We start from the raw sequence: 14,903 nt of genomic DNA on the forward strand, positions 1-14,903 counted from the left end.
CCTTTGCATTGACTCCTGGGAGAGGAGTGTCATCAATCCCAGGAGTCAATGCGCCTGCACCGGTGTCCCTCGTCACTTCCGGTGGAGGCGCGTCATTCCCTGCTGAATGAATGAGAACAGCTTCTGGGCATGCGCAGAACCAGCATTGGGATGGCGCGCCTGCCCCGGAAGTGACGAGGCATGGCATTCTGGGACTCCGACATCCAGGAAGAGGGACATGAAGAGGGACACTGCGGCTTCAGCTGTCCATACCACAGATGGCAGCACTGGACAAGAAATTTACAAGGTAAGTATTTCATCCTGCAGGTAAGCTAAACAGGGGACAGTTCAGAGGCTATCGTTGCTTAACTACCTCCCACCCGGGCCATTGTAAATATACGGCCGGGCGGGAGTCTCGTCCTTCTGAATGGACGTTCCGGAACATCCTTCAGAAGGAGAGAGATAGCGCCGCCGCGGGCACGCGCAGCGGCGCGATCTCGATGTGCCTGTGTCCCTCGGACACACGGCAACAACATTCGGCAGGAGGGCCCTGTGATTGGCCCTCCTGATCACATGACGGCTGTGTCCAATCACAGCCGTCATGTATTGTAAATAGAGCCGTTGTAACGGCTTCGATCTCTTCTCCTCCTGACAGATCCTGTCAGTGAGGAGAAGAGGGATGATCGGTGCTGCTGCGGGGGTGATCAGTGAGTATTTCTAATTACTCACTGATCACAGGGGGGGTCTGTGCTGGTAATCAGAACATTGAGCCAGGGATGCCCACCCATGACCACTAGGGATGCCCACTATGGCCACCAGGGATGGCAAGCAGGGCTCAGAGAGCCCCCCAGTGCCCTCCCTATCAGTGTTGCCCACCAATGCCATCTATCAGTGCTGCCCACCAGTGCCGTTATTCCAATCTATCAGTGCCACCCACCAGTGCCCATTATTGCCCACCAGTGCTGCCTATCAGTGCCCATCAGTGCCCTCCATCAGTGCCGATCAGTGCCACCCATCAGTGCCGATCAGTGCCGCCCAACAGTGCCACTATCAGTGCCCATCAGTGCCCAGTGCTGCCAATCAGTGCCCATCAGTGCTGCCTATCAGTGCCCATCAGCGCTGCCTATCAGTGCCCACCAATGCTGCATATCAGTGCTATCAGTGCCACATATCAGTGCCCATCATTGCTGCATATCAGTGCTACCTATCAGTGCTGCATATCAGTGCCACCCCATCAGTGCCACCCCATCAGTGCCACCCCATCAGTGTCTCCTCATCAGTGCCTGTCAGTGCGGCATCATCAGTGCTCATCAGTGCAGGAAAAAAACATATCTATTTACAAAATGTTATAACCTAAACAAAAAAAACTTTTTTTTTTTTTTTCAAACTTTTCGATCTTTTTTTATTTGTGCACCCAAAAAGAAAAAACCTGGTGGTGATCAAATACCACCAAAAGAAAGCTCTATTTGTGGGGAAAAAATGACACAAATTTGGTTTAGGTACAGTGTTGCATGATCGCGCAATTGTCATTCAAAATGCAACAGCGCTAAAAGCTGAAAATTGGTCTGGGAAGGAAGGGGGTTTAAGTGCCCTGTATTGAGGTGGTTAAATGCACTAGCCCTGACTGTTCTAGGGGTATTTTTATCTAAAAAAAATAAATAAATTTGGGTGGAACTCTGCTTTAACCTCAATCTGTGATCAGCTGTGTTGTCCAGACACTGATCACAGAGCGCACCCCCGCAGCAGGCGCGATCATGGGAGGCCTAGGGATGCACCGATCCAACTTTTTTGGTCCCGATCCCAATCTTTTGCTTTGTGAAATCGCCGATCCGGAAGTACTGTTTTGTGAGCTTAGAACAAAATAATACTTCTGGATCGGTATCGGTAGATACCTTATAACAATTGTGCATTAAGAGGTTAAACTTCCCTCCTCCGGCAGAGGAACGAAAAGATACATTGTATTCATTGTGTTTACTTAACTGGGAGATTGACAGGCATTTGCAGGAGGCTCTTTTTTTTTTTTTTTCTTTGACAGCTGTTCTCTGCTCCCTCAAAGCTATGTAAAGAGCAAAACTAGATCAACCCGTGGATCTGTTAATTTTACCGATCCCCCAATCCAGCTATTATGGCCATATCGGCGCCGATATCCGATCCCAATATCGGATCGGTGCATCCCTAGGGAGGCAATCATATGACAACCTTCCATAACTAGCCAGCCGCGCTGTAGCCATCATTTGGCTATAGTGCAGTCGGCAAGTGGTTGAAGAAGTTGTATGCAAGCCGCGGTGAAGTCGCGGCAGCGTGAACCCAGGCTTAACTAAACAAGCTGAAGTTAGAAGCGGATTGGTTACTATGCACAGCTGCACCAGATTTAGTAAATCTCCACCGAGGTGCGTTACTGGCCAGACCACCAGGTGAAAACAAAAGGGGAAAAAAAGACAAAGAAAAGAAAACTGATGCACCCGCCACATCTAATATTTGGGAAGCTGCAATACATTTCCATTTTTTGGTTTTGCGTTTAATGCCGCTTTAATAAATAGATACCTTTAATACTTCTTCTGCCTTTTTCCCCCGTTACTCTTATTTCTATTCCCTGGGACTAAAACTCTAGAGACAATCTAAGGTCATAATCTTTTTCTGAAAATCCCAAAAAGCTTTTTCAATACTTGATTTGAATTTAGAATGTTATTGCTTTTTATGAGCCAGCCGCAGGGGCCAGCATCGCAGAGGAGAATAATGACAGCCCTCCGCCTCCACACCACATAAACACAACCTGTTCCACATCAGCCGCTGCTGCTTTACTCTGTAGCTAAAAATCAAGCCGACTAGTCTAATTCTTCTACCGGAACTTTAATATCATGCCGGTTTACTGCCTCCGCCTTTCTTCTCAGTTTATCTTGAGACATCCCTCCTTACTTTGCACATTGACATCTTCCCAGATAGACTTCATAGTTATATAGAAGTACACCGATCGATCAAACTCCCCGATTCCTTTTCACAGCAAGAATCTAAATGTAAGCACATATCGAGGTGGAATTGGGACAGAATTTTTGGGTGCTGAGGTTACTGGTGCAGTAGAGGTTAACAACCTAAAGACCAGGCCTTTTTCTGACATTTGCTGTTTACATGTGTAGCACCCTCCTAGGTAGGTGCTAGAGGGAGAGTATAGTTTTTGGATCCTGTCTGCTTACCAGCGGGATTGCAGGTAAATCTACATTATTCTCTGCCTACGGGAGAGCAGGATCTGTTAGTGAGGTCTGCTCAATGTTCTCAGGTGCAACTCATTCTGTCTGCAGAGTGTTTCACATTGGTACAATAGGGAGGCATGTTGGACAGTGGGAGGAAACCTGACAAATGAGTGCACAGGTGTTTGATATAGCCCTGGTGACTTGGCAGAGGAAAGTGCCTTGTTGCATGCTGGAATATTGTATAAATGCCAGGAGTACATGTGCTCAGGTTTTTTGGGCTGGATAGCAGCGTCCCGGAGGGAGGGGGCAGCTGCCTCCTCCTTTGTAGAGGTGCCCTGAGGCCTCAGATGGTCGACCTGAGGGCCTAAGGAGTGCTAGAGAGGAACTGAACTCAGAGGTCCTGTGGAGCTGACTGAGAGGGGAGACACTGAAGGATCTGATTCTGCAGTACAGATCTGTGTCAAGAGGCCTGACCTGAGGGGGGCCACCCCTGCAGCTAGAAGAGTCAGTGGACGGGTGTCAGCAAAGGGGATGCTAGCGAGTGTCCTGAACAGAATATAGTTCACCGAGTCTATTGCTGAAGAGAAAGAGCAAGGAGAATTAACCCTTTCAATACATGTGGCAGGATGGACTAAGCAGTGCAGCTGCTTTCACAAGCAACCTGGTGAGGCCAGGTGAGAGTTGTCCTTATCCACTGTGAATGGTTACAGTTTGAGTATCCCACTATTCCCCCCTCCCATCCAAGTTCCAAAATAAACACTAAAAACCAATACCCCTGGACTGTATTTTTGAGTGATGCGCCATCGAGTGTAAGGAGGGATGTGTGAACTGTACCCTAAGTGACTGTGTGCTGGTAATCAGAAGAGGCCCAACTAGTAGAGTTACAGCAGCGGTTGCTACTGACAACGGCCGAGTATTTGCCCAAGTAATGCTATGTCTTCTCAAGCAAAGTACTGGTGTGTTAGCGGAAAAAGTAATGTCTGCTCTACAGTCCCCAGTGAAAGTGCGCTGCCAAGTCATGGTCACGGCAGTGGTTGCTTTTTGCAACAACCGCACAATAACCTAGGAAACACTATGTCTTCTCAAATAAAGTGCTGAACTGTCAGTGGAAAAAGTCATGTCTGCTCTACAGTGATTAGTGAAAGTGTGCTTCCAAGTCTTGGTCACGACAGTGGCTGCTATCGACAATGACCAAACAGTTACCAAAGAAACATTATGTCTTCGCAAGTAAAGTGCTGGAGTGTTGGTGGAGAAAGGTGTGCTGTATTGTAGGAGAAAATGGTGTCTGCTTTACAGTAATCAGTGCAAGTGTGCTTTTAAGTTCTGGTCAAGAAGGCAGTGACCGGGTCGTGTCAGGGGTTGTGTCTGTACATGTACTGTGAAAGAAAATGTCTGCCGTGCAGCCGGTTACAGCGGGACAATTTCTAACAGCAGTGAAGGATTTTGGTTGGCTTGTGAATGGAGAAGTGCAACTGAAGCTCAAGTACAGACAGAAGAGGCAGATGTATGCGTGTCTGTGGCAGTGAACACAATCTGCATTGCAGTACCATTCGTGCCAGTTGGGCAGAGTTATGGCAGCGGCGAAGGGGTTACTGCACCGCGCGGAAAGCATGCGCTCAAGAGATCTGCCTTGCAGGAGGAGCCACCGCCAGAGAGTCAGCTAGTCTGGGGCCGTGGACGGAGTTGCCATCCACAGGTTGGCAATCCGAGTGGGGGAAGGGAGCTGAGATGTCCCTTCGGGACACCATCGGGTGTAGCTGAGGAGCAGACGTGTGTGGAGGAGCAAGATGGTGGATGCCGGAGTGAGCCAGAGCGCAGGGGCTATCCTACGTGCTGGCAGAGAACTTGCAGAGCAGACTGAATCACAGAATCCAACCCGGTTTGACACAGGGACCCGACTGATGCCCAAGGGAGGTCTTGCCTTGTGTAGCGGAGGGGACACGGAGCATCTAGGACTGGTATGTAGTAGATGCCTAAATGTGTTAATTCGACTGGGAGCGTGGGGTCAGTGTGGGCACTGGTGACATGCTGCTAAAGCTAGAGAGAAGTGATTGCCAGCCCAGAAGAATGTATGTGAACTGGGAAGTAGGAACCACTTCAGAACTGCTGACACCCATAGTGGCTACCCCTTTTGGAAGAGGACGGGAAGTGCCAAGAGCACCGCTGGGGCCGGGAACAGTGATGCAAACCTGCACAACCATCTGCCAAACCAGGGAGACCCACATCTGTTCCCTTCTATCCTTGCAAAAGAAGATGGGGATCAGCGAAACTGCTACAGTTTCTTCACTTGGAAGAAGGACTTTTGCCACAAAGAACTTCTCCTGTTAAAGCCAGGGGCTGCTACCTGGAGGGGGGAAAACCCCTATTTCACAGAGACGTCCCATTTAATGGACTCTTTGCGAAGATCTTCTTGGCCTTGGGCCACTATTGCTGCTAAAAGCAGTGTAGATAAAGGACACTTTGCAAAGATACTTTGTTTAAAGGACACTTTGCAAAGATCCTTTGAGCAATGTTGTAATTAAAAAAAAAAAAAAAAAAAAAAAAAAAAAACAGCCGGCAAAGTTTGACAGCTTACATGAATTGTGGAAATGCCAGGTTAAGATCGTTAGGGAGGCTGAATCGAGATCACGATTTTTTAACAATAAATCATGCAGCTCTATCTCATATGTGTGGTTTGAACACCATTTACATATGGGTGCCATTTACATATGTGTTCGCTCCTGCGCATGGGCTCAGAGGGAAGGAGCACTTTATATATTTTTTTTTCCTATTTTACTTTTTATCATTACACTGTTCATTTTTTTTTTTTTATCCCTCTTATTCCTATTACAAGGAACGTAAACATCCCTTGTAATAGAAATCGGCATTAAAGGTCCTTTTTATTGAGAGCTCTGGGGTCAAAAAGACCCCAGATCTCTCATTTATCTTTAAAAGAAAATAAAGTTGATGGCCGAGACCCGGAAGTGACATCAGGGGTCGCTCTGGCCCTCCAAGGGCATAAAGCCAAGTAAGGGTCATAAAAAGCAATAACTTTCAAAAGCAAAAAAAAAAAAAAAAATTGGGCTTTATGAAAAAAAGTTAATGGGCGAGAACCTAAAGTGAAGTGAAGTCAGAGGTCACTCCAGTCCTCCAAGGGCGGGAAGGGGAGGCACCTCTCCCGCCACCTATACAAGTGATCCTGCGGTGAATCCGCCACTGGGACCATTTTTTATCAGAAAGCAGGCCGCCTACTGCAAATAAAGATTCCGGGTTATTGGCAGCTAGCTGCTGCCTTAGCATCGATATTTACCGTTAAAGTAAAGACATATTTTTACAGTTAGGTCAGCAAGTGAAATGCAGGGCTTGAAAAATTTGCTTTGAATTTAGGAACCACTTTTTTTTTTAACTAACAAATTTTAAAAGTTTATTTTAGGGGGCACAAAAACGCAATAAATTACCAATTTTTTGGCAAAATAAAAAAGCCGAGGTTGCACTAAGTAAATAGATAACCAATACGTCAAATCCTAAACATGTCAGTACCCTATATTTTCCATAGGCGACGCCCCCTATAAGTCATCAGTTTAGCTTTACGAAGGAGGTCTGGTGCTAGAACTATTGCTTTCATTCCGGCGTGCGTGATGATTTGTAAGGTGCATAGCAATCTACGTTTTTAGGGGTAGGTGCCCTGACACTTACTCTTGGACGCGTGTATATGTGGGGTTGGGGGTGGCCCAATTTTTTTTTTGGGGGGGGGGGGTGTTTATGTGCTTGGGTGGAACTTCAATTTTTTTTACAATTAAAATTTTTTTTATTTTACTTAACTTTAAAAAACTACAAAAAGTTTCCTATGTGAGGATTTTGTTTTGGTGAGAGGTCCAAAAGACCCTACATGTCTCCTCTGTGCTTCGCTGAATGTAATGCAATGCACATCGCAATGCATTACATTCTTTCCTGGCCTTGACAACTGTCCACGGGTACCCAGAAGTGACGTTACACGTTACTTCCGGGTCAACAACTAGAAGGGGAGGAAAGCGGACGTGTTGTCTGCAGCACTGGGAACATGTTACATTTTCCATCCTAAAAATGGGTGGAACATGTAACACATTCCCAAAGGTGAACGTATCCTTTAAGTTTACTTAAAGAGGAACTCTACCCTTAGCATTAAAATTTTTTTTTTTTTAATCACTGCTGTGACAATGGGATCCAACTTGGGAGACCCCCAGGTCACATGACATGCCAAATTCAATGTTTCCCTATGACAGCTGTCTTAACTGATACTACACAAGTTGCTCAGACTTTAGAAAAGGTTCCTGCACTGCTTTGGTCCAACTTGGGTGCAATTCCAGCCCTTGTACAGGTTTCTAAATAGCATCCAAGTCGGATAAAGTAAGAAGGAAGTCACAGGGCGAAGTCGCAGGCAAAGTCGTGCCGTCACAGCAGTGTGAACCGAGCCTTAAAATCATAGTTCCCCTTTATTAGGAAACTGCCTATGCAGGTAGGGGGTGCCTATAGATGAAAACAAATGTGCAGCTCTGACCAAAGTTGAATAATGTTCTTGCTTTTGGTTTGGGCCATTTAGGTACTTCCTGAAGCCCAAATGAAAACTCCCAGAGATCGCATCATCCCATCTTGCCTTTTGCTAGGACATTGCTAAGAGACTCCTAGCTCTTACATATGTGCGGGTTCAGTTCCCAGCAGGGGTCTGGTACGTTCCTGTTCACCGGTTCAGGTGCAATTCAGGTCCGCATTTTGGCCAGAATTTGCACCTGAACTGGACCCAAACACGCACAGGACCCTTTTAGAATGCGGATTGCGGCCGCCCCGGACCCGTGTCCATTGAGAGCCGTCACACTGGCATTTCATGCGAACTGTATGTGGGGAAACCCACGTCCAATTTGCACATACCTATATGAACCCAGCCTAATGGGCCATACACACTATAAGATTTTCTTAAGACTTTTTCCTTTAGATTTACCAAAAACAGATAATATGGAGGTCAAACCTAAACACTTTCAATTTGTATGCAATCTGGCAGGCCCTTGCACTGCATAGAAAAGGTAAATCTGAAGGAAAAAGTCTTCAGAAAATCTTATAGTGTGTATGGCCCTTTAGGCTCTAGCTCTAGCTTCTAAGGCTCCATTCACTCTAATGCAACTCCAAAAGTCCCACGATTTCCAGTGCAACTTTCAAATTGACTTTGATCTAACTTTACATTCAATGCACCCAAGTCGTGCAGGCACTTTTTCAAAATCGCTGCAACTTTAAGTCACACCAATCTGAATGGGTACTATTAAAAAGAATGGCTGAGACTTGTCATGCAACTTGTCATGTCCAAAGTCGCATGACATGAAACTAAGTGGGAATTGAGCCTTAGTGATCACCTCCAGTATGTTTTTTTTTTGTCAACAAGAGTTACTCTTTATTGTTTAGGGAAACCAATAAATCAAAGGGTTTAGTTTCTGCTTTAAATTGCATTATATAATCTCCGAATGGACAATCAGGAGGCTGAATACCCAGTGGAAATTATATGGGGGGGGGAAAGAGTGGCCTGGTTAAAGCTTAAATATAATGGCACCTTCCCCTATAGAGTAAAGGTAGGAACAATGGGTCCAGGTATGCCAAATAGGCGGATCTGGAAGGAGGAGATTTAAATGTGCCTCTCAAAAAATATTCTAAAGAAACATTCTATAAAAAAGGTATCAAAATTTATTGAGTATCTATATCATAAAAGTCACATCATATAGACATTACAAACATATACATATATATATATATATACACATACACACACATATATACACACACACACATAATATATTATATTATATATATACATACATATATATACATATATATATATATATATATATATATATATATATATATATATATATATATATATATATATACATACATACACACACACACACACATATTATATATATATATATATATATATATATATATATATATATATATATATATATATATACATACATACATACATACATACATACACACACACACATATATAAAAATCAGAATGATCACTAAAGTACAGTTATCCCAAAAGGGCATTACGTGAGTAAATATGCTGCTGGAACAACGCGTTTCGCTGTGGATGCTTCATCAGGGTCCAGCAAGTTTTATTTCACAATAAGATTATACAGAGATATCAAGTCCACTGTTCATAACTGCATCAAGAGAAGTGATATATATGATGGGTAACACAAATTAGTACAAGATTAAAAGCAAACAAAAAAAATAGCCACAGGTCCCCTCCCCATATTGATGGGTCAAAGGAGGAATTAACGTTCCCTTTACAGAGAAAAGGCCACTTTTAAAATGTATTTCTATTGGGTCCCAACAAAGTCAGAGAGTCCATGAATGATCGGGGGGCTGCATAAAAAGAAATGCTGATGATGAAATTATCCACCATGGGCTCAGAGTCCGTATTTGCCTGGAGCAAATCCCACCATGAGGGCTAAGACGGAGGAGTAGCCTCTCAATGTTACAGCCAATCAATGGCTGATGGGTTTGTTCAAAGTTTTAGAACGGCATATCAATGTTCTGGGGGGACCGCAATCGAACGAGGCTGAATACCCAGAGGTAGCCGGGAAGAAGATACTAGTGGCCAGCCGGCGAGGAATGCAGAGGCTGCATCGCTGGAAGGTGGAGGTAATTTGTTGAGTTCCGTTGCGTTTTAAATGCCCAATAGCGTTCAGCAAAATAATGGAATACTTCCGCTGATGTTGCAAGTCAGGGCTTCCCAAACTTTTTTTGGCCGAGACCCACTTCTGAATGCAGTTATTTTTCGGGACCCACTTGCAGCAATTTTCACGTCATAGTGCCCCTTTACACATCACAGTGTTATACTAGTGCGGTATGACTTAACTGGTTCCCGACCGCCCGTCGCAGTTTTTATTTGTAAATTACTTTACTACTGCTTTAGGCCTGGTTCACATGTATGCGGGTTGGCGGCCCACATTTGCACAGGCATAGCAGCCTATTGATTTGAATGGGCTGCTATGCTCTTGTTTTCTGCAGAAAAAATGTGCATGCAGCATTTAAAAAAACCCAGTGGCCTTGAAATCCATCCTGCTTTTGCATCATGCGACTTACCTGCAGTTCCTTCACTGGCAAACTTTCTGCGTTTTTATATACAGTGCCTTGCAAAAGTATTCATCCCCTTGAACTTTGCGACCTTTTGCCACATTTCAGGCTTCAAACAAAGATATAAAACTGTAATTTTTTGTGAAGAATCAACAACAAGTGGGACACAATCATGAAGTGGAACGAAATTTATTGCATATTTCAAACTTTAACAAATAAAAAACTGAAAAATTGGACATGCAAAATTATTCAGCCCCCCTAAGTTTATACTTTGTAGCGCCACCTTTACAGCTGTAAGTCGCTTGGGGTATGTCTCTATCAGTTTTGCACATCGAGAGAAATTTTTGCCCATTCCTCCTTGCAAAACAGCTCGAGCTCAGTGAGGTTGGATGGAGAGTGTTTGTGAACAGCAGTTTTCAGTTCTTTCCACAGATTCTCGATTGGATTCAGGTCTGGACTTTGACTTGGTCATTCTAACACCTGGATATGTTTATTTGTGAACCATTCCATTGTAGATTTTGCTTCTTCCACATGTTTGATGTGTCTCCCAGGTGGCTTGTGGCAAACTTTAAGCGACACTTTTTATGGATATCTTTAAGAAATGGCTTTCTTCTTGCCACTTTTCCAGATTTGTGCAGTATATGACTGATTGTTGTCCTATGGACAGAGTCACCCACCTGATCATGGGCCTCTTGGCTGCATCTCTGATCAGTCTTCTCCTTGTATGAGCTAAAAGTTTAGAGGGACGGCCAGGTCTTCGTAGATTTGCAGTGGTCTGATACTCCTTCCATTTCAATATTATCGCTTGCACAGTGCTCCTTGGGATGTTTAAAGCTTGGGAAATCTTTTTGTATCCAAATCCAGATTTAAACTTCTCCACAACATTATCTCGGACCTGCCTGGTGTGTTCCTTGTTCTTCATGATGCTCTCTGCGCTTTAAACAGACCTCTGAGACTATCACAGTGCGGTTGCATTTATACAGAGACTTGATTACCCACAGGTGGATTCTATTTATCATCATTAGTCATTTAGGTCAACATTGGATCATTCAGAGATCCTCACTGAACTTCTGGAGAGAGTTTGCTGCCCTGAAAGTAAAGGGGCTGAATAATTTTGCACGCCCAATTTTTCAGTTTTTTATTTGTTAAAAAAAGTTTGAAATATCCAATAAATTTCGTTCCACTTCATGATTGTGTCCCACTTATTGTTGATTCTTCAAAAAAAATTACAGTTTTATATCCTTATGATTGAAGCCTGAAATGTGGCAAAAGGTCACAAAGTTCAAGGGGCCGAATACTTTCGCAAGGCACTGTACGTGGGCCCAGCATTTAAAAACACAGTTTGCGTGTACAGGAACTGCAGGTAAGTCGCATGGTGATAAAGCAAGATGGATTTCACGGCCACTGCATTTTTTTAAAATTCTGTATGCTCCTTTTTTCAGTAGAAAACGCAGGCACAGCAGTCCATTCAAATAAATGGGCTGCTATGCCTGTGCAAATGTGGGTCGCCAACCCGCATACAAGTGAACCAGGCCTAAAATAAGTCATCAAGCAGTATCTGGCCTACCTGGTGACTGGTCCTGGTGCTCAGCTCTGATGCGATGCACTGCACTCTGATAACGGCTCCACTCAGTCCGACTCCTACCCCTCCCATACAGAACAGCGCACACGGCAAGGGGCGGGTCGGAGCGTCAGTGGAGCTCAAGGCCCCACCTGCCTGCTCGTAACACAGTGTGCAGCAGATGCCTGGGCAGCTATGACTGCTCTAAATACGCCGGCGTATGCAACTGGGTCGCGACCCACAGTTTGGGAACTCCTGTTCTAAGTAAATAATTGTGTGAAAGTGTACACCCTTACCACACTGGGGTGATGAGGGTGCACAGTGAGGAGACAGAGGAGGAGGGTGTACTGCATACTGCTATTATGCAATAAATTGCCACGCAATACTTTTATTGGCAATGGAACAACCCCTGTCTGGTAAGAATGAGGATTAGGGGGTCAGCAAACACTGTACAGCACTCCTAAAGACTATGCAGCATCAGCATACATAATGAGCCACTATGGCTTCCCAATATACAATTATTAACCACCTAAGGTCCACCCTATAGCAGTTTTATTGTTACAGGGTGGCACCTGGATCATGTGTATATACGTGATCTATCTCTTCCGTGATTACACACAGCAGAAGCTGATCGGCGGGTGCAGAGTACCCGATGTCCTCCGCCACCCGCCGATCATTAGACAGAACTGTGGTCTGCCTATGTAAACAATGCAGATCGCCGTTCTGACAAGAGGGGTGTGATGGAATATGTGTCCCTGCAAAGCACAGGATCAATTGCATCTCTTCCTCCTAGTAATAACACCTCCTCCACAGTAGTAAAACACTGGCTAGGCACACAGTTAACCCTATAATCACCCCTGATGTTAACCCTTCCCAGCCAGTGTCATTAGTACAGTGACAGTATATTCACTGGTCCCCAAAAAGTGTCAGCAAAGCCCCGTACACACGTACCGATTGTCGGCCGTAAATATTCGGCCGACGACCGATCGGCCGATTGTCGGCTTGTTAGTATGATGCTTCCGACAGCCGACAGCGCATTTTAAGCCGAACAGAATCTGTCGTGCAGGCATTAAAATTTTTGTTGGCCAACACCAGAACGGTCGATTGTTCCTCAGTCAGTACAGAATTCGGCCGACAGACAGATTTGCAAGACTGGGCATGGTCAGAGAAGAAAAAAACACACGGAAAGTTAACCATCACATGACATCACTTCTGCAGTCGGCTGTTGTTGGCCGACAAAATTCATGTGCAATCTTTGGCAGTTTTCAACAGACACGACAGCCCTGGACAAAAGACGGCCGATCGTTCGGTCGACGATCAGTACGTGTGTACGGGGCTTTAGTCTCCGATTTGTCCACCGCAACATTGCAGTCTCCGATCGCCGCCATTACAAAGTATAAAAAGGTTTTTAAAAATTCCATAAAAATATCCCATAGTTTGTAACATTCACGTAAACCAATCAATATATGCTTATTGGCGTTTTTGTTTTTACCCAAAAATATGTGGCGGAATACTATTGGCCTAAGTTTATAAAGAATTTAGATTTTTTTTTTATTGGATAGGTTTTATAGCAGAAAGTAAAAAAAAAAAAAGAAAAGAAAATATAAATAAATAAATATATATATATATATATATATATATATTTTTTTTTTTTAAATTGTCAGTATATTTTTCATAACGCAAAAAGTAAAAACCGCAGAGGTGATCAAATACCACCAAAAGAAAGCTCTATTTGTGTGGGGAAAAGGACATAGATTTTATTTGGGTAGTGTCACACGACTGCGCAATTAAAAGTTAAAGTAATACAGTGCCGTATTGCCAAAAAATGGCTTGGTCATGAAAGGGGGTAAATCTTCCAGGGGTGAAGTAGTTAAGCCTGCACAGATCTATTGAGCTCTATTGATCACTTGATCTCTGTTTTGGCACAAATGCATTCTATAGAGCAGGTCTACCATTGCTCCTACTATAATCTAGGTCATCCTATATCCATGCAGTGATCAGGGATGACATCATAGGACCCCTCCTGCAGCCCCCCCTCCCATATACTTACTATACAGCCCAGTCCCAGTGCGCAGCCGGGCGATGACGTCACTCCCCTCTTTAGAAGCTTTCTGTACCTTCCGGGCTCCCGTCGGCCTTCTCCAACCACGCGTCACCATAGCAACCCAACGTAAACACCGCCCCATGCTACTTACTGGGAGCCAACCAACCAAACCGCATCCATCAGGGACAGGCAATGCACGGCTACATGGAGAGCACAGGTAATACCGAACACACAGCAATCAGTCCATATACACCACCTACACAGACACGATAGCGGCTGTGCTGGGACCTGTAGTGCCTCTTAGTCTGGAGGGGGGTAAAAATAAAACTAAAAGCAAAACGTTTATTTTTAAATTTGGATTGAATTCTATAACCCCTGCCAGGTTTTTTGCCACCTCTATCTTATTGGTGAGATTTCCCTTCACTTCCTGTCCCACATCCAAAACAGGAAGTGAAAGCAAATCGCTGCAAATAAGCGAAGCCCTGGTTGTCACTGGTGTCCCCATTGGAAAATTTTCCCTCCATTCCTGGTCTGGTGACAACCCAAAATGTAAGACGTCCCTTCACTTTCAGTGATGACGGTCACTGGGACAAATAGAGAGGGTGGAGGGGGGATCTCCCTAAAGTGGACACAGACAGCTATAACAACGTACAGTTATTGTTATTCATCTCCACTCCATCAAAAACTAAAAAAGTTTGGCCTTTATTTCTACTTCAACTGCTTCCACACCGGGCGAATTCTGCCATTCCTCACCTACATGTATAAAACATTTTTTTGCTAGAAAATTACTCAGAACACCCAAACATTATAAACAAATATATATATTTTAGCAGAGACCCTAGGGAATAAAAAATGGCGGTCATTGCAATTTTTTTTATGCCACATTGTATTTGCGCAGCAATTTTTGAAAAAAAAAAAAAAACACACTTTCATAAATGATAATAAAAAAAAAAACAGTAACAGTAAGTCCAATTATTTTGAATAATGTGAAAGATGTTAAGTTGAGTAAATAGATACCGAACATGTCACGCTTTAAAAT

At 44.2% G+C, this 14,903-nt stretch overlaps 2 protein-coding genes across 4 annotated transcripts in view; one reads left to right on the plus strand and one right to left on the minus strand.

Moving 5' to 3' along the window:
• Window positions 1–14,903, minus strand: part of DHX32 (DEAH-box helicase 32 (putative)) — a 186,961-nt gene that overhangs the window by 165,203 nt on the left and 6,855 nt on the right. The window contains exon 1 of one of the 2 annotated variants that reach the window (XM_082269372.1): window positions 13,871–13,889. The exons of the other annotated variant lie outside the window; for it this stretch is intronic. The gene's annotated coding sequence lies outside the window, so the exon portion shown is untranslated. Of the gene's footprint in view, window positions 1–13,870; window positions 13,890–14,903 lie in introns of those variants that run through there. 2 annotated transcript variants of the gene reach the window in all.
• FANK1 (fibronectin type III and ankyrin repeat domains 1) overlaps window positions 14,002–14,903 on the plus strand; it is a 255,721-nt gene continuing 254,819 nt past the window's right edge. For both annotated transcript variants that reach the window (XM_082269378.1, XM_082269379.1), the window contains exon 1: window positions 14,002–14,081. In XM_082269378.1, the coding sequence (XP_082125504.1) occupies window positions 14,057–14,081 (25 nt within the window). In that variant the 5' untranslated portion in view covers window positions 14,002–14,056. The remainder of the gene's footprint in view (window positions 14,082–14,903) is intronic.

Source organism: Pelophylax lessonae, assembly GCF_965119305.1.
Source record: "Pelophylax lessonae genome assembly, chromosome: 9".
In the NCBI taxonomy this organism is placed as follows: Eukaryota; Metazoa; Chordata; class Amphibia; order Anura; family Ranidae; genus Pelophylax; species Pelophylax lessonae.